Below are 23,873 nucleotides of genomic sequence, written 5' to 3'. Positions count from 1 at the left end.
AACATCATCATTGACCCACTTAATGCCAACTCACAAATGAGGTGGCAATGGTCAAGTCAAACTTGACCTTTCATCTTCCTTCTCAAGTCAAGTCAAAGTTGACCACTTCTCCCCCATGGTTGATCAAATCTAGCCATTTGATTCAAATCAATTTAATATAATGAATCTTTATTCATTGATTAAATTGATTCAATGAAACATAAACTAAATTAGATCCATTGAACATGATCCGGTAGTAAGAACAGGGGACCCCACCCTATGGAGTCAACGCCACGTAGAAGTCACAGTGGCAGTTGTCCATCCGGAGAGGGCCGGGTCCGACCGGACGGTAGGGCCGGGTCCGACCGGGCGGCAGGCCGGCCGTCCGGTGGAATCGAACGTCCCGAGCGGACGATAGTCGGATGATGGTTAAAAGGCACCCTGTCGAAATCAGGGTTCCGGCGCTCAGTGGAAAAGGTCGTGGTGCCGAGCGGACCTCACGCTCGGCCAAAGCCATAAGGTAACACTGCTAATAGTCTCCACAAAGTATATGATGGAAAATCTCCCCAAGTAAACCACCACATATGTCCGACCGGATGTTGAGGTTGCTGTCCGCCCGGACGCCAGATCTGGAGCAATGGGAAAAAGGACAGGGGACGTCTTTTTCTGACAGCAGGTATGTTTCACGTGTAGGCCATGCTCCAAATCCTGTGATAGGGGATTTCGCTGTCCCATCGAGGACATGCCGAGACTGTAGCAGTATGGGTTAGGGAAGCTCACTGACAAGTCCTTACGGGGGTATGGGCCATGGACACGTGTACACCTCGGCAGGTGTACACTCACTTCTTCGCTGCCATATATAAAGGCTCTCATTCTTCGCCGGAGGTAGGCATTCTACGCGTTTTGAAGCCATTATTTATTCCTTGAGCTTCGCCTGACTTGAGCGTCGGAGGGTCGCCGCCGGGAACCCCTTCCCGGCCCGACTTCTGTGCAGGTTCGCTGGAGCTTAGTGCCACCAGTCGAAGATCCACGATAGCAGCTAGGAAGCGCCACTTGCCCAGCGTCCGTTGATTCAGCGTTCGGACAAGATCAATTTGGCGCCGTCTGTGAGAACGTTCCTGTATCCGAGCGGAAACAATGGACGAGGCTGGACGACAACACCTGGTGACGCTTTCGAACGAGGAACTCGACGCTCTGATCGAGATAAGGGCCGCCAAGCTTGTGGAGCAAAAACAGAAGGCAACAGCCGAGCGGCCAGAACAGCAAGCCGCGTCAGCATTGGGTGGCCGAGCGGAAGCACCGACTGCCACAGTCATTTCCCTCAAAAGCAGATACTTCATCTCCCGAATTCAACTTATAGCAAGCCCCTCCTTCTGGAACCTCAAGAGAGGGAGTTTGATGTCAGGCGATGGATCGACCGCATACGAGGGGGTTGGGTGGACGAGCTGCCGAGCGGATGAAGATGGATTGACACTTGGATCCACCATGAAGCGCAAATTATCTCCAGCCTATCCGGGGCAGGGTGAAAGGTGCACCAATAGGATATGTGCTGTATATTTTCCGTTTGGTTGTATATTTGAAATGTAGAAGGCAAAATGTTATAATGTGCGCAATTGGCGTTATCGGCCGAGCGCTCGACGAAAAAGACCCCGAGCCGTTCGGCCGGAGGTATAATATCTGAGCCAAGCGCTCGACGAAGAAGGCCCCGAGTCGTTCGGCCGGAGGTATAATATCCGAGCCAAGCGCTCGACGAAGAAGACCCCGAGCCGCTCGGCCGGAGGTAATAGTATCTGAGCCAATCGCTCGATGTCGAAGGCCTCAAGCCGTTCGGCCGGAGGTATAATATCCGAGCCAAGCGCTCGATGAAGAAGGCCCCGAGCCGCTCGGCCGGAGGTAATAGTATCTGAGCCAATCGCTCGATGTCGAAGGCCTCAAGCCGTTCGGCCGGAGGTATAATATTCGAGCCAGACGCTTGACGAGGAAGACCCTGCGCCATTCGGCAAGGAGTACAGTATCTGAGCCAAGCGCTCGACGAAGAAGACCTCGAGCCGTTCGGCCGGGAGTATGTTGTGGCCAATGGGTTTGCCGAGCAGTGGTGTTAAAGTTAGCCTTAAATAGGCCGTCGAGCTCCGACGTTAAATATTGAGAGACGAGCCGGTGTCTATAAATCATCCGAGCGGAAGACCGTCGAGCTCCGACGTTAAATATCGAGAGACGAGCCGGCGTCTATAAATCATCCTAGCGGAAGACCGTCGAGCTCCGACGTTAAATATTGAGAGACGAGCCGGCGTCTATAAATCATCCGAGCGGAAGACCGTCGAGCTCCGACGTTAAATATCGAGAGACGTGGCGTCTAAAAGCGTCCGGCGGAAGACCGTCGAGCTCGGCCGTTAAATAGAGAGGCGACGGCGTCTATAAACGTCCGGCGGAAGACCGTCGAGCTCCGGCGTTAAATATCGAGACGAGCGGCGTCTATAAACGTCCGGCGGAAGACCGTCGAGCTCGGCCGTTAAATATCGAGAGAGCGGCGTCTATAAATCATCCGGCGGAAGACCGTCGAGCTCCGGCGTTAAATATCGAGGGACGAGCCAGCGTCCCTCTCGGCGGAAGACCGTCGAGCTCCGGCGTTAAATATCGAGACGAGCCGGCGTCTATAAACCCTCCGGCGGAAGCCGCCGAGCTCCGGCGTTAAATATCGAGAGACAAGCGGCGTCTATAAATCATCCGGCGGAAGACCGCCGAGCTCCGGCGTTAAATATCGAGAGGCGGGCCGGCGAATCATCGGCGGAAGACCGTCGAGCTCCGGCGTTAAATATCGAGAGCGGCGTCTATAAATCCTCCGGCGGAAGATCGTCGAGCTCGACGTTAAATATCGAGAGAGCGGCGTCTATAAACCCTCCGAGCGGAAGACCGTCGAACTCCGACGTTAAATATCGAGAGACGAGCCGGCGTCTATAAACGTCCGAGCGGAAGGCCGTCGAGCTCCGACGTTAAATATCGAGAGACGAACCGGCGTCTATAAACCCTCCGAGCGGAAGACCGTCGAGCTCCGACGTTAAATATCGAGAGACGAGCCGGCGTCTATAAACCCTCTGAGCGGAAGACCGTCGAGCTCCGACGTTAAATATCGAGAGACGAGCCGGCGTCTATAAATCATCCGAGCGGAAGATCGTCGAGCTCCGACGTTAAATATCGAGAGATGAGCCGACGTCTATAAATCATCCGAGCGGAAGATAGCTGGCATCTATAAACCCACCGAGTGGATTAAAGCATCTAATGTCCCGAGACCCGCAATTTCGATGTCGTTCGATCGTCTATACACGCTTCGAGCGGCCCAGTATCCAAAACTACTTGGCATTTGGTACATAAGCTATGCCCGCAAAGAACGCGGTGTATTTTGCCGAGCGAGGAGATCACGGCGATCACTTTGTTAAGATCCCTTATGGGGGAGCGCACGAAATAATTATGGGCGAGCAGATAAACACACATCTCGGTTATGAAAGGAGACAGCAAATACAAGGAAAACATTGCATTAAAATTAGAGTTTTAAGCCGAGCGGCCCAATTACACACAAAAAAAAAGAAAAAGATGATATCCTGGCGAGTGGCCGAAACACAGACAGCTACTCAATATAATCGTAAAGGTCCCTGGGAATGTTATTCAGGAGCGCCACCTGATCGCCGGCCGGAATAGCAGCAGACTCCGGAAGAAGACCCTTCGACTTTAGATAAGTGGTAGTGGCGGTCATAGCCAAGTCGAAGGCTGTGTACATCCGCTCGCATATCTTCTCTGAGAATTCGGGCGAGCGGATGTAGCTCTGTCTTAAGGCCGCGACTCGACTCGGCTCGGCATCTTGATATTCTTTGAACGCCGCCTGGGAGCCAGTAAGAGCCTCATTCAGATTCTGAATCTTAGCCGCGTCGGCCGAGCGGCCGGCCTTCTCCCGGTCGAGCTGCTCTGTCAATTCCTTTATCTTCAGCTCCAGGCCCCGAGCCTCAACGTTCTTCTTCTCCAGATCGGAGATAGCAGTATTCTTTCGAGTGGTGGCCAGAGTTATTTTTGTTTCAAGCGACTTGACTTGCCGCTCGGACTCGGCCAGGGCATGGGCCTGGTCGGCTGTCTTCTTCTCCTCGGCCGCCAGAAGAGTTTGAGCTTTCTTCAGCTCCTCTTGCAGCTCGGAATAGGAAGGGCCCTGAAGGCCGGACGGACCAACTGCGGCCTTCAGTTGTCGCAGCTCTTCATCCACCAAGGCCAAGCGGTTGGAAACCGTAATTTCCTCCACCCATCTCTGAAACGAAAATTATAATTATTATCGGCCGATCGGAAGGAATGCATACAAAGCTTAGAAGCATAAATTTACCCCAGTGGCCTCCCGCATGTGGCTATTGGCTAAATTTCCGAGGGGTATCAGTGCTGTGCGTGACCGAGCATCGGCCCACATCTCAGCCAGGGGCCCTTTCAAGGTGATGGTGTGCTCGGGCGCAGATGGACGGTCGGCTTCTGGAAGCAGCTCTTCGGTCGGTAGATGAAGAGTGACCCGAATCGTGCGGCCATGACCGGGGGTCGTCCGACCGGCAGTCGGAAGGGGATCAGAAGCCGGCGTAGAAAACTGGGAATGAATGGTCGAGCGCTGGGCTGAATGGCGAGTGGGCAGAAGGGTGCTGATTGGAATAGCCTCCACTGGAGCAGTTGGCTCGTCCCAATCCGAAGGCGTCCGATCGGACGAGATAGTTTCGGTCTCTGGCGCCTTGCCCCGAGAAGTTGCAGTGACCCGCTCGGAGGGTTGGACAGCTGAGGTAGCCGAGCGTAGGGGAGTCTCCACTCGGCGCCTCTTTTGTAAGGGCTGCTCCTCCTCCCGAGCGGAACCTTCCTCGGGGGCAGTTTGTTCTCTTGAGGGGGTGGCGCCGCTAGCCACATTTTGTTGGGAAGCTTGAGCGGCTGACTCAGCTTGAGTTCCGCTCTCTCCTTCATGTGATCCGACCGGCTGGATACCCAGTGCTTCCATCTCCTTGGCGGCCGCGACCTCTAGCGCCGTCGCCTTTCTCTTCAAAACACCGGCCATGACCGAATCCATGACGATGTCCGCTGTAGGAGAAAAAAAAGAAATCAGTTAGCAATTAAAGCAAATGCCCAAGCAAAGTCCTTACCGAAGCCGGTCGGAAGAGGAGTCCGTATAGGACTCAACCCGAAGATGTACATCACTCCCTCGTGGAGAAGTTTGTTGATGTCAAGTCACAGACCGGCCAGTATATTTGCAGCGTGGAGATAGTCCGGTCGGGTCTTGAACTTCTTCAACTCGGGAGTGGGGGTAGGCTGACTTGCCATTGGGTCGGGAAGTTGGCCCGAGCGGGCATGCGGATGTAGAAAAAATAATCCTTCCAATTTTTATTGGAAGTAGGAAGCTTGTTGAAGAAAACCAAGCCGGGTCGAGCTTGGAACATGAAGGTGCCCGGCTCGGCTTGCTTAGGGTAGTAGAAATAAAAAAAGACCTCCGGGCGGAGGGGGATGTTGTGAATCTTAAACAAAACAACTACGCCGCAAAGGAGACGGAAGGTGTTGGGTACTAAACTGCCGAGCGGCACACCAAAATAATTACAAGCATCTATGATCAAAGGATGTACAGGAAAACGAAGACCGGCGGTAAACTAGTCTCGGAAGACACAGAAAGCTCCGCGCAGCGGTCTGTGAGGCCGGGCGGAAGGACCAGCTAAGCGAATTTCGAAATCCTCTGGGATTTCGAAATTGTCTGTCAAAATATCGAAGTCCCGCTGTTCGAATCGGGACTGCATGGTGGTGTACCATGGGCCGAGCGACTGATCTTCGGGATTGGAAGAACTAGCCATGGGCCGATCGGAAGGAGTCAAAAGGCAAGAAGGCAGAAGAAAAACACCAGAAAACGAAAGGAAGTTTCAAGGATCGAAACCGAGGAAGAAATGCGGAGGAAACACCGGAAAGGAGGAAGGAAAGATATAAAACCTTGCTGCGAGGAAAGGGATCAAGGGAAAGGCGCCGGAGAGCGTCGGAGAGCAGAAACAGGATCGCCGGAGCTCTAAAGCGTAGGGGGCAGTGGTCGAGATCGCGGAGGCAAGTGAGGGGATAGAAGAGAATGAAGAATTTATAGGGTGAAGGTCGGGCGGCCTCCACCGTTGGATCCAGGTCACGGGAATCCAAGCATGCATCGAGCCGTCTATTTCGAATCGCGTCGATCACATCAAAACACCATGCCACCGCCGTCGTACGTTGATGGCATTGCTCCACGTGACATTCAATCATTCGGAGCATTTAATGAAAGCATGCTCGACCTTAATGTCGAAGATTGGCGCAGAACACGAGGAGATCCGGTGAACGCCATTGTTGATTCGCTCAAGGCTACCTCTATGGTCGGCCGAGCGGGAGATACAAGCACAGAGGGACCGCTCGGCTAGATTCTTAGTCCAGTCAGTCGGACTGTTCGCCTCCTTCGACTAGACTTGAAGGAAAGACAAGTGATCCGGTAGTAAGAACAGGGGACCCCACCCTGTGGAGTCAACGCCACGTAGAAGTCACAGTGGCAGTTGTCCATCCGGAGAGGGCCGGCCGGCTGATGGTTCGAACGCCCGGAGAGGGGTGGGGTCCGATCGGCGTCGACCGGACGATAGTCGGATGATGGTTAAAAGGCACCCTGTCGAAATCAGGGTTCCGGCGCTCAGTGGAAAAGGTCGTGGTGCCGAGCGGACCTCACGCTCGGCCAAAGCCATAAGGTAACACTGCTAATAGTCTCCACAAAGTATATGATGGAAAATCTCCCCAAGTAAACCACCACATATGTCCGGCCGGATGTTGAGGTTGCTGTCCGCCCGGACGCCAGATCTGGAGCAATGGGAAAAAGGACAGGGGACGTCTTTTTCTGACAGCAGGTATGTTTCACGTGTAGACCATGCTCCAAATCCTATGACAGGGGATTTCGCTGTCCCATCGAGGACATGCCGAGACTGTAGCAGTATGGGTTAGGGAAGCTCACTGACAAGTCCTTACGGGGGTATGGGCCATGGACACGTGTACACCTCGGCAGGTGTACACTCACTTCTTCGCTGCCCTATATAAAGGTTCTCATTCTTCGCCGGAGGTAGGCATTCTACGCGTTTTGAAGCCATTATTTATTCCTTGAGCTTCGCCTGACTTGAGCGTCGGAGGGTCGCCGCCGGGAACCCCTTCCCGGCCCGACTTCTGTGCAGGTTCGCTGGAGCATAGTGCCACCAGTCGAAGATCCACGATAGCAGCCAGGAAGCGCCACTTGCCCAGCGTCCGTTGATTCAGCGTTCGGACAGGATCAGAACACATGCATCAAATCGAGTCCAACTCAATTAGTTTAATTTGGATTACTTTTAATCCAATTTGGTTCATCACATGAACCTAATCCTCTACGTACATCAAATGAACTTAATCTCCATCTAATTGCCGTTTGTGTGTGACCCTATAGGTTCTTGTAACGTTGGCAATGCTCCTAAACCTATTTAGAAGCATAAGTAATGAGCGATATCTAGCAACACATCATTACTACCCAAGTTACAAGAATGTTGAGATCCAACATCACCTTGTGACTACTAATTGTGACTCTTCACAATATATGACAAGTGTCCTTCTATCCTTGACACCTAGATTGATCAATGTGAGGCACAGACCGTGTTATCCTCTAATCAATCTAAATCTTGAACTCCAAGTAGACTCACTATAATCAAATGAGCTCAATATCTCATAATAACTCATTTGAGCATGACCATGCACTTAGTGGTCTCACTCTATCAAGAATAACGATGTCACTCCTGTTATATAGGAGGGATATATCACATCTACATCACTCACATCCCTTCGCATAATTTGTTACATACCCAGTAATCGCCTTTATAGTCCACCCAGTTACATGTGACGTTTGACGAAGCCAAAGTATGCAACTCCTTATGTAGGGAACCATGGTGACTTCAGGTCCAAGGACTAATAGTCATACTAATAGCCACATGAGAAAATATATGACACTCATATAACGATCCATGATACTTTCTCATGGCGGATCATTCAGTATACATTCTCCAATGCATACCCATGTGTCAACTTGATATCTCTATATCCATGACTTGTGAGATCAAGTTATCGAGTTGACCTACATGCTAGTCTCGTCGCATTAACATTGTCCCTGAATATTAATACTTGACTAGGAATGATTAAGAGTAGTGTTCTCTATATCATCTCACTATCGATTCAACCAATCGATGATATAGATAAGAACCTTCTACTCAAGGATATTATTATACTTAGTTATTTAACACCAATACAAGTAAGTATAATAACCAAAAAGAAATACCTTTATATACATAGGAATATGATACAACGAGTCCATACAACAATCATCATATGATTGACTTTAGGGCTCTAACTAACACTAACTATATGCTTATATCATCTTAAACGTATTTTACCGAGTTTTTTTTTTTCAATAAATGCAATCCTGACTTTTTTCTAATATTCTTATTTCGTTTTCTGTTCCTGATATGTTTGTACATATACGTTAGCATTCTTATCTCTGTGAATCTCATTTTTTACTACTATATTCATTTCATAATCTAATATTCAACTCTATATCAGATTTTAACTATCATTTTGTAAAATTTTCATTTGAGTTTTAGATCTACCTTACTATTATCAAGAATACTTGACGTTCTCTTCTATTTCAACTATCTTACTCATATTCTATAAAAAATATCTTTATCAACCTCTCTATCTTTTTGTAAATATGATTATAAATATTTGAAACTATCAAATACAAATAACTCATCATCTCATATTTTAATAATTATTTTACTATATTTACTACTAAACTTAAATTTTATATATTTTATATTTATTCTACTCAAATCTAAACATTTAACTTCCAACCTTTCCTACTAAGATTCTAATTTATCATTTACTTATTCACGTGTCTCATCAATCAAAATAACATCATCTGCAAGAAAACATACATCATATAATGTATTTTAAATGTATCCAGTGAATTCATCTATTACTAATATAATAAGTTATGAACTTAGAGTTGATATTTGATGTAAATATTTTTATACTAAATACATTAGTTGAACCGCTAGGAGTTTTCATTGTTGCCATTAAATCCTTATAAATATTCTTAATTGCTTCAATATTTGCTATACTTGTTTCTCAACGTTTATACATATTTTCTCTCAAGACTGTATTATAATTTTTTTTACTTTCTCTCAAGACTGTATTATAATTTTTTTTAGGTTAATAAATACTATATGTAAGTTTTGTTTCTTTTCTTGATACTTATCAATCAATTGTTCAAGAAAATGTAAAATTTCTATCGTTGACCTTTTAGATATAAATTTAAATTGATTTTTGATTATCTTAGCCTTGCTCCTTTGTTTTTTTAAACACTCTTTTATAAAATTTTGTAATATGACTCATTAACTTCATAGCTCAGCTATAATTCATATAGTACTTACTTGCTATTAATTATACATTTTTTCTGTTCAGTAATTTTATAAGTTATTCAATATTTTACTTTTTTTTTTCCATAACTTTATTATTTCATCGATTAAATTGTTTTTAAAATTTTCATCACATTTAACACTTATTATACTTTTAAAAATATAAATTCTCCTATAAAAATTTAAATTTCACCTACTTCAATTTTCTAAGCTAAAATGGTTATCTAAATTTTCATTAAAAATTTATGAAATAATTGTTTTATCATTCTTTTATTATCTTATTCTTCACTAGTACTCTATTATTGTATTTTATTGGGATAAAATCCTTTATTTTGTTCTCTTTACTTTAGCTATTATATATATAAATAATATTTTAATATTTTAAAATTTAGAATTGATTTTAATAATTTCAATCACAATTGTGAGCAGATAAAAATACATCAGCTCGGTTGAGAATAATTATGATAAAATATTTTAAATGAGACCCTATTTAAGAAAACGTGTTTTAATATAACAAAAAAAAAGGTCCTTTTGAATTTTGTCCAAAATTTATAACAAAAAATAAATTAAAAAATAAAAAGTCAGAACTACAAGGTCACCGTCTAATCCGCCACGACTCACGTGGAAATCACGTGCAGTTCGGTGGAGGTGCCGAGAGAGTGGGAGGGGAAGGAACTGGGGAAAGGAGGGTAAATTTCACCTTGCCTATACAGGAAAGGAGGGAATGGGCCGTTCACTCGATTGAATCGTAATTTGTGTGGAGAAGGAAAGGAGGGGAGGGGCGAAATCTTCGTCGCGTTTGCCCCCACCGTACCGCTACCCATCGTCGGAGACGCGAACTGCGATCCCCGGGTTCTAGCCTTCACCGTCGGTCCCTGTGCTCGGCCTCGCTGTCGCGTGCTCGGTGCTGGCACCTTCACCTTCTTGCGGAGGCTGATCTTTTCGCTTCCTTCCGTGAGCTCGCCTGTATCCTGTATGACACTAAGCTTCCTTCACCCCCTTTATTGTGCTCGCCTGCCGTCGCGGAGAGAACAAGGATAGCCGTTAGGATTCAGTGCCGTCGTCGCGCTATGTTCCCTCGGAGCAGAAATTGGTGAAGCAAACAGCGCCTAAGTCGTCGTTTCTTTTCTTTCGCATACTACCCATCCGCCAGCCCATCCGGCGCCGATGGCTGCTCCTTCGGAAACTACTCTTTTCACCATTCGCATTGTCTCTCTTGACTACTACATGGCGGCTCCGATCCCTGGCTTCGACATCTGCTACAGTTCCCTTGATGGTTTGTTGCCGTTCTGTCTAAATCCCTTTAATTTGTCTTCTTTTGCTGATTTTAAAGTGAAATCTTCCTAAAGACTGATATGTTAGGGCGGAGTGTGAAGGAAGTTCCTGTCATTCGGATTTTCGGACCTACGCCGGCTGGACAGAAAGCTTGTCTCCACATTCATGGGGTTCTGTTTCGTATATGCACTTCTTGTTGATTTTTTTTTTCTGGGTTTGGTTTCATTTTTTTAAGCTTGAATGTTTTATGCTACATCTTGCACCATAAGAATTGCATGTGAATCCAATGACTGAAATCCATAAGGGACAATTTCTAAATTAATAAAAAAAATTCATTGACGCACTGCATTGCTGTCACTTGGAAGCCAACCTCGGAAGTCCAAAGGGACTGAAAGCCAACCTTGGAAGTAGTGGAAACATGGAACGTAAAATAAAACAAAAAGGAGAAGGATAAATGGAAAATTAATAATAGACAAGGAGTCACCCTATCAACAACAACCAAGCATTTTCCCGATAGATGAGGTCGGTTATATGGATCTTTTTATGTCATTGGATTCTATTTCCTACTATATCATCACTTATGTTTAAATAAATTTTATCTTATTTTATTATTGCTAACCAAGTTTTCTTTGGTCTTCCTCTTTCTCGATTGATATGCGGGCAGGATCCTCTGGTCAGGATCCCTGGACCAGTCCTGATCCCCTGTTCATTCATTGGTTGGATGGACGGGATCTTATCTGTTTAACAGGTGGGGTCAGTCCACCCAATCAATAAATAAATAGGGTATCTTCTGATCCAGAAAATTCTGGACCAGAGGATCTGGCCTCATTGATATGCACATTATCCATATCACTTTATCATGGTTGTTATTTTTCATAAGCTTATCCCATGTCACATATATACTTGCAGCCATGGGATGAACTTTTCCTACAACTAGAAGTTGGTGGCCTTTATTTTATCGAAATATTAGGGGAGCATGCCTGGATCGTTGCTTGCTTCACAAAGGGGGAGAGGAGGGTTTGGATACTAAAGAACATATATCTCAGAATCAATTTCCCAGTTAGATGTTGTATGAGCCATATTTTGTGGCACAACATTCTCACTTTATTAACTTTCTAGTGAGCCAATAGAACTATGATAAAATGGAACATTGTGCTTAGACTTCACAAAAATAGTGTTAGTTAAATAACTCATCTATCAATGCAAAAGCTTAGAGTTCATTTATTTCTCTGAGTACCATAACCTATTCAAGTAGTGAGAAATCTGCCTTTATTATTTATAGTCTGTTCCGTCTATTGTATGTATTCCTTTTTCTAAATTGAAAAATGGCAGGTATGCCAAACACCAACTTTTATAACTCCATTTTACTGTTACACCTGAGTAACAAGGTTGACCTTGTGTGGCTCTTGGTTTTAAAAAGATTAATAATAATTTGATTGAAGAGAAACGGTAATCTCTCTAAATTGCCAAGCTCTTAAACAAATGTGTTTGGGATAAAGATATAGTTATGGTGTTTGTTATAAAAATTTCCTCCAATTACACATAATGAAGAAATATTATACAAAAGCACTCTTGTCAAACAGTACTTTGTTGCAGTTATTAAAGTGATTTAAACATGGTTAATTAAAGAAGTTTTAATAAATTAGAATAATTAAATGTTATGAATTGACCTTTCATGAATTATATATACTCTGCATTTGGATTTTCATGCTAACTATTTTCATTTGTTGGTGTAGGTTTTGCCATTTTTTTATATACCTTTTCCTGATGAGCTTCTTCAAAGTTCTAAAGAAGGTGACTTTTCTGGAAAAACAGTTTGAATAGAAAATGAGCTATATGAAACTTCAGTGTAGATTACATTAATGCAGACTTTAAGGTGCTACCTATCCTTATCATGTGCACAGTATTTTCTTGTCAATTTACCTCCACCTTTTCTGCATCATCTCAAATGGTGCGTGTTCACTCCTGCAACACAAATTTATTCTGTCTATGCACCATTAGCTGTGATTCCATCTAAAACTTTTCGGTCTCCAATCAATGTAAGAAATAGTATTTGGTTTATGATGCCATGGTTAATGTTCTAGAAGAGCCTGGGTTGTACCGAGAGCATGGAGCTCATCATTGTTTTGGAATAGTTTTCTTTATCAACTACATGATAGCAGTTGCAAAAGTCTTCATAAAAAATAAATTATATACCATGTTTTTTGATTCGACGTTACCGTTAGTTTTCTTGTATCATCTTTCATTAAAATGAGCAACTCCTCTCAACCACTGATTTTTAAATAGGTATGGTAAGTTGCTGATTGACAAAGAATACACTTAGTGTTGTTTTGGGTTTGCCAGTAATCCAGCCTGATAAACCACCTAGTATATTGGCAATTAAATTTCCAATTAATTAATGAAATTAGGAGGCAAGCATTGTCATTTTGGATTTTTCTTGCAACTATTTCTTGTGATTGATATTTGTCTTAATGGCATATGCACAATGTTGATTGTATCCTTGATTGTATCAACTTTTGGTTGTTATTTTTTTATTTTCATTCGGTCAGTTCTCTTTTACATTATTAAATTTCAAGTTAACTTATGCACTGCTTTGCGCTGATATGTATATTGAAATGCCATGCTAGTCTGCTCCCTAAATCAATTGTGTCTTTCAATAGGATTTGTTTCAGTGACCTTTTGACACTGATATGAGGCAGTCACTAGATTCTCTTCTCAGTGGTACTCCAACCATTGTTGCTTTACTAGATTCTATTTTAGCATAATATCTTATGTAAGATAAAAAAAAAGTAAAGATGAAAAAGCTAGAACTGTTAATACAACTTAGATTTTTCTTTGCAATAAAGTGATGTTATCAACTTGATTTACTTCATAATTTCAGAAGATGAAGAAAAGGCAAAGCTGAGAAATATAGAACTGTTAGTACAACATGGATTATTCTTTGCAACATTAATAAACATGAAGTGGAGCTGTGAACTTGATTATTCATAATTCAGTTGTAGTTTTCAAAATAAAAGTGATGATTTTCATAGAACATGCGTCATTTAAATCAGGATATAGATGACCTACACTATCTAATTAGGTTTTATGTGCCATATTGTTTTTTGTAGGTGACCAGTATATGAAGGCTTTAATGACTGCTTTGGAGAAGGCTCTGGTATGTTTAACACCTTGGGGATTGAATGGATGCATTTATCTGTGAGAGCTTATTAGATCTCTGTCATTTTTTTAACTATTACAGAATCAAAATGTTTCTACAACCAAAAGAAGTGTTCATGGATATAGCCTTGTTCGGGCAAAGAAGATTTATGGATTTCATCCATTGGAGGATCTTTTTATAAAGATATACTTGTATCCTCATATATCGTCATCTACAAGTAGCAATCCCACACTGTAGTTCTTTATATATTTCTGGTAATATTAATTGATTGCCTTGAAAAAATTAACCTTGAGATGAATTTATTTTTCAATGTTTGAATTTGTATTAGGGATAGGATTAGCTGCACTAGATTAACAAAGTCAGGGTTAGACAAAATAAAATCGATAATAGAATGTAAATGATCTTGATAACATGTAATTATAATTAGTTACGTGACATCAAATTTTCTGAATAAGTTTCTTTGAGTAATGGAATTGCTTCTAACATTGTGTTATTGTAAGTTTGGTAGTAAATATCCTGATTCCAACTGAAAATTTAAACAATTAAATTAATTGTGTTTGTTCAGTTTATTTTGGTCATTCTTCCTCTGCCTTACTGTTTGCATTTTTGGTGACATGAAAACTTCATTTGCAAATCCAGATGTTCTCTCCACTTCTTTTATTATTTATCTTACTCTATCTTTTATTTACTGACTGAGGGTTTTTAATTGATTTCCTTGATTGGGGGTGTGAAGATATCATCCACATGATGTTGTTCGTGCTGCCAATATACTTTTGGTGAGGAAAAATGTTTTCCTTGTCATGTTTGTTCTCCACTACTGGGCTGTGTTCTCTTTAAACTTAAAATGGAGATCAAATAGATGATATACTTTCTCCAATAAGAATTCATAGTATATATATCACTTAACCCTTGGTCTGAATACATTATTGGCTAGATTCCCCAAGGATCAAATCATTCTCTTATCTGTGACTTAACAGTTCATATATCGGAACACGGAAGTTTTTTGTTCCATGTTCATTGACCCTTAAAGACTTGAGTTCTGGTGGACCACGACTTCCCAGTCTTCTTTCTTCCTCTTTATATATTTTCTTAAAAGGGGCAAAACCTTGAGTTTTGGCGGACCAGGCAACCATTTTCTTCCTTCTTGTTGTTTATATATTTTCTTAACAAGTTGTTTTCATTATTTATGCCTAATCGCATGTAAATAAATGATTTTTGCTGGAGCTAGAAACATCGATTCGTGGAATTCTCACCACTCTTGGCACTTCACTTTGTCATTCAGCTCTAGGTCTTTGTTGGTTTCTATAATCCGTAGTTTGTTTGGAACGATGCAGAAGAATGTAAAAAAAAATTACAGAAGTTGTTTATAAAATTGACATAGTAATGTGTTTCACATTTACCTGAGGCGCACGAATGTATGGTTTAGGGACGTCATCCACACAAATTCTCCATTGATTAAGTGGTTGCTTCATATACATGACCTTGTCTGTTGGCATCTAGGACACCGGAGGCTGCTAGACAGATGCTGGTAGATTGGTTTACTCGGGATGATGGAGTGACTCAGGCTTATGATTTCTTTAGGCACTCTAATCCTAAGAAACCATGAGTTTAGACAGTGTGGAAGGCATATATTCTGCCAAGCCATGCAGTTACATTTTGGATGTTGGCGTAGGGACGCCTTTCCACTAGAGATAGACAAGAGTACTTGGAGGATCAGCAATGCACCTTCTGTCATCATGTGCTAGAGTCTCAGGAGCATATTTTCTTTGGGTGCCCCCTATTGCGGAGCTTTGGAGGAGGATCAGAGAATGACTTCATATGCAACAGGAGATGTCTACGTATAGGAGGATGATGCGAGTCTTTGGTGTTGGGGCAATTTCCCTTGGTCAAGTTTGACCAGTTTGACTAAGCTTGAGTTGAGTCAAGCTTGAGTCGAGATTCGAGTTTTGATGTTTGACAATATAAAGAATTTGACAATATAAGGAGATTGCTGGAGCAATCGTCCGGTTGTAGAGATGGTCAAAGGGTTGACCAGGTTGATGAGAAGACAAGTCAAGTAGGTCAGGAGACTTGACTAGGGAAGTCCTAACTGGAGTTTAGGCAGTGGTAAAAGTCCTAACTGGAGGTTAGGTATTGGAGAAAGTCCTGGTGAGGAGCCAGACAACTGGTAAGTCCAAGTGTGATCTTGGCAAAGGTTGAAAGTCCAAGTGTGATCTTGGCAAAGGTTGTAAGTCCAAGTGTGATCTTGGCAAGGTAAGTCCAAGCATGTGGTCTTGGCAAGGTGAGTCCTAGTGTGACTTGGCAAGGAGAACCTGATAACTAGGATGAGGTCGAAGGAAGCTCCTGAAGGCAAGGCGTGAAGGATGCGGAGATATCCGAGGGACGTGAGGCTGATGAAGGAGGCTAGAAGGCTAGTTCGAGGTTGGTCGGGTGTGGCCAAATGCTAAGCATGATGTACCAACAGGTCACGGATGACCAGATGTTGGTTTTAGGGGGCTTTGGACTTGCCTTGGGCAAGAAATCAGGAGCTAAATCGATCAACCGATCGATTGGCTCATGCCCAATCGATCGGTTGATCAATTGGGTGAGTCCCCAGGAGAGTCTCCTTCCCAATCGATCAGTGGATCGATTGGGAAGACGACTGCGTTGCACAGAAAGCCTCCCAATCGATCGGCCGATCGATTGGGAGCCTCCAATCGATCGACTGATCTATTGGGAGCTGCGTTTTTTGCGCAATAAGCTCTGGATCGATCGGCCGATCGATTCAGGTGATTTCCAGAGAGCACAGAGGCGCTCTGGATCGATCGGCCGATCGATCCAAAGCCTCCCCAATCGATTGGGAGCAATCCAATCGATTGGGATTCGACCGTTGGCGCAGGTTTTAGCCGTTGGCATGCGATTCCTTCGGAACTTCTTCGTTTCTTCTCTACGAGTGCTCACAGCAAAGCTCCACAGTGATTCCTTGATTCTCACCGTCAGTTCTTGAAGGTTCTTGGAGGCACATCCAAGTCAAGAGGCGAGTTACAACAAGAGGAAGAAGCTAGGGTTAGGGTTTATTGTACTAATCTTGTAAGATGTCCCTTGTATTTGCTTCTCTTTGTATTCTTGTTGTATTGTGAGTTTGTAAGGCTTCTCCGCCTTCGGTAGTTACCGTAAAGGAGTGGTTTCATAGTGGAGGGTGCGTGAGTGTGTGGATCCTTGGACTAGTCACCTCTACTTGAGGTGGATACCAAGTAAATCCCTAGAGTTAGCGTTGTTTGTGTTTGATTCTTGTATTTTCCGCTGCACATCATCAAGAAGAAGCAAACCAACGCAAGCGCGACGAACCGCTATTCACCCCCCCTCTAGCGGGTACAAAGGTCCTAACATTTGGGAGATACTTTTGAGGGAGTAGGGTGTCAACAAAGGCCAATCACCTGACCTTGTCTTCCATGATTCATTATGTTTGGCGAGCGAGGAATAGTAGATAGGGGTAGTTAGATATTGAGAAGATCTTCAGGAGTTTGCAAACTCATGTGTATCGGTCTTTGGGAGTATACTCTGATCTTGTGTCAAACATAAGTATTTCGCAGGGACTAGTGGTTTGATTGGGGTGAGTGTCTGATGGCGCTTCCCATTAGCTATATGGGACAATGTTGGTGATTGGGCTTGCCTAATCCAGTTTGTACCCCGTTTTCTTTGGATTTAAGTTAGTTTGTACCCCTTTTTTCCTTGGATTAATATATTTTTATTTATCAAACAAAACTAAACTTTGTTTCTGACAACAACTTACTTATCCAACACAATAGAACCACTATTTCAATCTCTAAGCCTTAACCAATTCCTAATATATCACGGAGTTGAAGGTACAAATTGTTGAGCTGTGCCAAAGTTTTAGAGTTTGACTAGAACGATACTGTTTTGATATCATGTCAATGTTTCAATGCATGGTGTCGGTAATGAATTCGAGTTGAAGAAGGAAGGTGATGAAGTGTAGGAAGGAAATATTATTTGTGCCGAGCTTGATTTTAAAACTTGTACCATGCCAGGCAAAATGGTCAAAATATATAATTCCGGTAAAATATTGAAGCTTGATACCACTCACAATGTCTCCTTCATTTGCTTCATCTCCTTCCTCCTTCAACTTCTAATCTATCACCGATACTATGCATCAGAGCGACGCGATATTGGAATAATATCTTTCCGGTCAAAGATCGAAACTATGATGCGACTCGAGATTTTAAACTTTGGTGCTGAGTGGTATTGGTGATTTAAAAGAAGATACATTTCGACCACTTCGCTCGGCACAGTACGTGATTTCAAACTATGAGTTGACTTAACTAGTGATAAATTGATTTAGTTATCTCCATTAATTTTGTAATCACTTGTGTTGATCTTACCAGTAATCGAATTTATTTAGGTTTTGGGTGACTCAAATAGGAAACTGAAGCTTAAACTGACTAAAAAAAATTGTTAGCTAGTTACTTAACAATCACATCAGCCAATCCAATAGAGCTAGTCGTTCAATCGCTAAGCCTCAGCCAGTTCTTCTAATAGATCACAGAGTTGACTTGAGAAAGGTTGATTTAGTTTTCTCCAATAAATTTGTAGTCAGCAGTGTTGATACATTTAGGTTACAGATAACAGAAATAGAAAACTGAAACTTACATTGGCGTATTCAGATTTCTGTTTGCTCTCCTCATCTGGAACGTAACGAGCACTTGACAGGGTTATAGTTGTGCTCCTTTGACATTTCCACAACTTCATTTGTGATTTATGTTTTCACTCTAACCATTATTGTTTTCATTTTAGGATGGTGCTGTTCTTGGTAGGAACTTTCAACCTTATGAATCTCATATTCCGTATCTTTTACATTTTTTGGTAAGTGATTATTGTGGTTTCATTTTCTAAATGACACTCAACTATGCAATAATTTTTTAGAAGTATCGTCCATGAACAAGTTGTTTCTGTAATTTGTGGTCTATTACTTGATGGTCTAGCTACCTTGATTCTGACGGTTCAACTTGGAAACTGCTGTCTGATCTCTACGATGATGTTGTGAATAAAATAGGCATTAGAAAATGAATTAATAGGATAGAATAAATTGGACACTTCTCTCTTTCTACTTTGACTTTGTTTTTTCAACTTCTGTTTTAGCAAACTTAGTGTATTGTGCATGTCTTATTAGAACATATTATTGCAAAGTCCATAATCGAGGCCCATCTTTTGTTTTTTGCATGTCAAGCAACAATTCAATTTTATATTGAAGTTTATTTCTCTTTGTATGAGATTGCCCTAGCTTGTTTAACCATTTTTTCTTTTAAAAAGATTATATTTTACTCTAATTGGATTGAACTTGTTGAATCATTGAATTGGCAACTATACAAATTTATTGACCAATTTAAATTTAAAAGTCCTTGAATATGAAGTTAAAGAAATGAAAAAGGTAATATACACTATTATGTTAACAATGTATAGTTAAATTTTCAATTATTTTATATATTTTCAATCAGATTGTAAAATGTAAAAAACCAACACACGACAACTGGGGATTGTGTGCCAGTCACTGATCTCATGGATTTGCATGCCTAAATTGACACTTGCAAAAGGGAGAAAATAGTGTTGGAGAATCAACTCTTTTGTTGATAATTGATTTTTTTAGGCTTTCCAATAACTCAATCTCCTAAGGCCAATATGCTGTGTGCCAGAACTAGAAAAACTAAAACCATATTTTTCTTAAAAAAAAATAAAATCACATGATTTTTATGTTATTGGACCAATTATTATTATTATTATTATTTTAAAGTTAAACAATTTTAATTTTGTTTTTGTGTGATTGTTAAAACATTGATTCCCATCCTAAACCTGGATTGAAATGGTTGAGAGTGACGTTAGACTTAATCTAAGCACATGATTCATGTAATCAATCATAATTAATGAGCTTAGACATGAATTGATTGTTGCAACATTCTCCTTACTAGAAGATCTCTACACCCATTAAGGCGACTAAAAATCATGATAAGGTCTATCATCATCAAGAATAAGTGTAGAGTAGGCAGTCTAAAAGAGTCCTGGGCCAAGTTGATTTTGATACTTGTTGCACTGAGAAAACTTGTGAGAGTGCAGTTCAATAGAACAAGTACTGTTATGAGCTTCCTTGGAGTACTGTTTATATGTTAACCTTGTAGTTGATTTGAGAGGTTGATTCCTTGTAGTTACTACTATTTATATGTTAACTACGCACTTGAACTGAAGGGGGTGACTATGCCATAAAGCAACTTTAAGTATCCTTTATAATCAGAGTATTGGTCTCTAATCTCTGGCCTTAATGATATTTTGCCACTTTTATGTTGATATGATGAGATGACATAGTGTCAATAGGGTCGAGTAGGAAGATAGAAGGAAAAACAATTTCTAGGAGATTCGCTTAAGGAAGGGGAAAATAGTGGGAGTCTCATGCTTCTACCTTGATATGGTCAATCGAGTTGGGAATTGTTGCTATTAGATTGAGGGGGTGGGAGGAATGGGACACAGTTTTAAGTTTTACAGCTTTTGATGGTTTAAGGTATTAATTAACATTTTAGGTTACAATGAAGCTCACTTTCAGCTTCATCCGCCCCTAATATCTCATTGTGATCCCAAGGTGAACGACATCGATCAAAGGTGAATCTTAGGCAAGCATCAAGCAACATCGGATAATGACATGTTGAGGACGGCCTCATTTGTGCCAATTCCCTTTTAGTTACGTCCTTGGTATATGTAAATATTTTTTAAAAAGTTAATGAAAATATCTTTTTCATTGCTCTTTTATTTTTTCATCATTCACTAGTGTCCTATTGCATTGATCTATAATATATCTTATTTAGATAAGATCTCATCTTCTTCTCTCTCGCTGTAGCTATTCTATAGATGGCCTTTTCCTCTTCTTTTATATTTGGCTATCAATATAAACGTTCGAATGATTCATTGTTGGCTTCACTCACCTCCTTCTTAGCTAGTGCATACTTTTTAAAATTGTTTTCGTTCTTACAAGTGTATAATAACTTATAGGTTCGTTTTTTCTTCACTTTCTTCTTGTTTTACCACCAAGATTCTTTACTTGGTGGTGTACATTCTTTTGACTACCAAGTACGCTCTTGGCCGCTATTATTAAATTTAATATTATTTTATCCCATATTGTTTTCGAGTTTCCATGTATTCTCATAATACTTATGCTTATACCCATTTCTTAAATATACTTTGTTTCTCAGCTTTTAACATCCACCATTTGATTCTAGAAGCCATGCATGCCTTCCTTCTATTAATATTATGCTTTAAGTGCATATCTAACACTACTAACATATGTTGAGTGGTTAAGGTTTCTCTAAGAATGACCTTGCAACCTTTATAAATCTTTCTATATTCTTTGAGATCATAAGTAAGTTAATTTGCGATTTATTATTCACTTTTGAAGTTAAAGTGTTCTTCTCTTCTCTAGAAAAATGTATTAACTATTATAAGTTCATATGTTATCTTAAAATCTAATATAGTGTTTTCTTATTCATTTTTTGTTTCATTCCTCATTTTTTTACTTTTGCATGCTCATTTAAATCTCCTATTAAAATCATTTCATTGGACACAATTTTTTATAATACCTTATTTAGGTCTTTCCAAAATTTATATTTAGTGTCTTCATCTAATCCTACTTAAGGTGCACATATGCTAATTACATTGATAGTTTCTTTCGCCATCACTTTCTTAAGAGATATAATCCTATCCTCCTTTCTAACTACTACTACATCATCCTTTAAAGAACTATTTACAACAATAGCTACTCCATTTCTTTAATTTCCTATGCACCATAATTTAAAATCTGAAATCTCTATCATCTTTGCCTTCTCTCCTATTCATTTTATTTATTATAAATATAAAATATTAATTCTTTTCCTAATCATCGTCTCAATTACTTTACTAGCGAGTGTTCTTATATTACATATTCTAAATTTAAGGCAATTGGTATTCTTATAATGTTTGTTTTTATCCAACATGCGGTGTGAGAACTCTTGCATATTTAACATTATATCTAAGTTTTCATGGAGATGTAGTTGTCCTTATTGTGACATTGCAGTTGGACCATGCAACATGTTCGAACAACCTAGCGAGCACAATAGTTTGATGAATCTAATGGTATATTTGCTTGTGTTTGACACTAGTTGACAAACTAAAACAACCCTCAATTTTTTCATCCGAGCTTGGACCGACATTGACATATTTAGTAGGTCATATATAAAAATTTAAATTTTTATTGGAGAATTCAAACTATAGAAGTAGAAAAACATTTAATGGAATGAAGAATAGGAAAGCGATTAGACCGAACGATATTTCAATATAGGTATAGAAGTGCGTAGGGAAGTAGGGGATTAAATGGTCGACGAAATTATTCAATTTGATATTGAAAATGTTTGATCGAGGGTAAATACTTTAGTCCCCTTTATAAAAATAAAGGAGACATAAAAAATTGTATGAATTATAGGGGCATTAAGCTAATGAGTAATATCTTGAAACTTTAAGAAAGAGTGATATAAAAAATTAAGGAGATCAAGTTGATCGAAAATTAATTTGGATTCATTTCCCATAGAAGCTATATATTTTCTCAAACACTTGATTAAACAAATATAAGGGAAAGAAGTAAATTTATATATGATATTCATTGACTAAAAAAGCTTATGGCAGGGTTTCGAGGGAATCTGTCTGAAAATTCTAGAAAAGAAAGGACTTAACGTAGCATATAATAAAATTATTAAGGATATGCATGAGCATGTATAACCAAAACTTTTTTTTATAAAGATAGAGTTACATGAAGGATCACCTTTAAGTCCATACCTTTTTACAAGTTATGGATGAATTTATTGGACACATGCAAGACACGTTATTATAGTACATGTTGTATGTAGATAACATTGTTTTGATCGATGAAACACTTGAAGATGTAAATGCTAATTTTGACCAGCAACATTAGAAGTAAAAGGTTTTAGACTTAGTAAAGTAGAGATAAAATATATATAAAAAAGTTTAATAGTACTAGACGTAGTAAGAGAATTGTTAAGGTTAGAGATGACTAGTTACCTATAATTGAGAGCTTTAATTAACTGATTTACTTTTTACAAAGGGATGGAAGGGTTAATAGAGATATTTTATATAAAATACAAGCAGGATGGTTGCAATAAAGGAGGACGTCAGATGTCTTTGTTATTATAAGGTACCTTTAAAGCTTAAAAGAAAGTTTTATAAAATGACAGTTTAATCTACTATGATATATGGAGCTAGTCGTTGGGCTATAAACTGAGTATACGAGTCACAAAGATGAAGATGCTAATGTCACACTTCGAGAGTATACTTGTCTATCGAACTAGACGGTACCCCCTAGTGACAATATAAGGCATAACTGATATCAAACCACTAAAAGCCAATATAACCATCTCGATGCAATACAAGATCACAATTCATAACAACTAATGCATATATGTATATATGTACATGTAATCACACTAAACTATACAAAATAATAGTTATAATATTATAACGAAAGCTCAACAATTCAACAAGGGAAAGAAAATAATAAATAATGGCAGCACAACAGAAAATAAAGTAACCCAAAAGAAGAATCCAACACGAGTGGGACCGGCAGCCAGGACCTCTGGGCGACATGACGCTTCATCTACTTACTAACCTGGAAATCAAAGAGAAATAAAGGATAGTGAGTACAACGACTTAGCAAGTAGATAGAAAGATAGTGCATGATATTATATAAAAGGAGATCAAAGGGTGCAGTCTCAGGTAAGATACTACAAAAGCAATAACACCAATATAATCATTTGCTAACCAAAAATATAACTAACAATGTAACACTCCACTAACCTGCTCAATAAATCGGGAGTACATGTAGTACATTCAAACCTGCACAAACAAATACATGACCGATATATAGCTAGCATATAACAACTGCAGGAGAAGCGCTCTACCAC

General features: G+C 40.5%; 1 protein-coding gene across 5 annotated transcripts in view; it reads left to right on the top strand.

Annotated features, from left to right (window-relative positions):
• Nucleotides 1–10,133: 10,133 nt before the first annotated feature.
• LOC122008597 (DNA polymerase zeta catalytic subunit-like) overlaps nt 10,134–23,873 on the top strand; it is a 44,713-nt gene continuing 30,973 nt past the window's right edge. For 2 of the 5 annotated variants that reach the window (XM_042564377.1, XM_042564376.1), the window contains exons 1-7: nt 10,137–10,731; nt 10,818–10,900; nt 12,467–12,524; nt 13,841–13,887; nt 13,972–14,081; nt 14,624–14,666; nt 18,682–18,750. In XM_042564377.1, coding sequence (XP_042420311.1) covers nt 10,623–10,731; nt 10,818–10,900; nt 12,467–12,524; nt 13,841–13,887; nt 13,972–14,081; nt 14,624–14,666; nt 18,682–18,750 — 519 coding nt within the window. In that variant the 5' untranslated portion in view covers nt 10,137–10,622. Of the gene's footprint in view, nt 10,732–10,804; nt 10,901–12,466; nt 12,525–13,840; nt 13,888–13,971; nt 14,082–14,623; nt 14,667–18,676; nt 18,751–23,873 lie in introns of those variants that run through there. The other 3 variants (XM_042564381.1, XM_042564378.1, XM_042564379.1) reach the window with 3 other exon arrangements.

The sequence above is a fragment of the Zingiber officinale genome, chromosome 8A (assembly GCF_018446385.1).
Source record: "Zingiber officinale cultivar Zhangliang chromosome 8A, Zo_v1.1, whole genome shotgun sequence".
NCBI classification, from domain to species: domain Eukaryota; kingdom Viridiplantae; phylum Streptophyta; class Magnoliopsida; order Zingiberales; family Zingiberaceae; genus Zingiber; species Zingiber officinale.
This window is presented reverse-complemented; position numbering and strand designations above follow the sequence as displayed.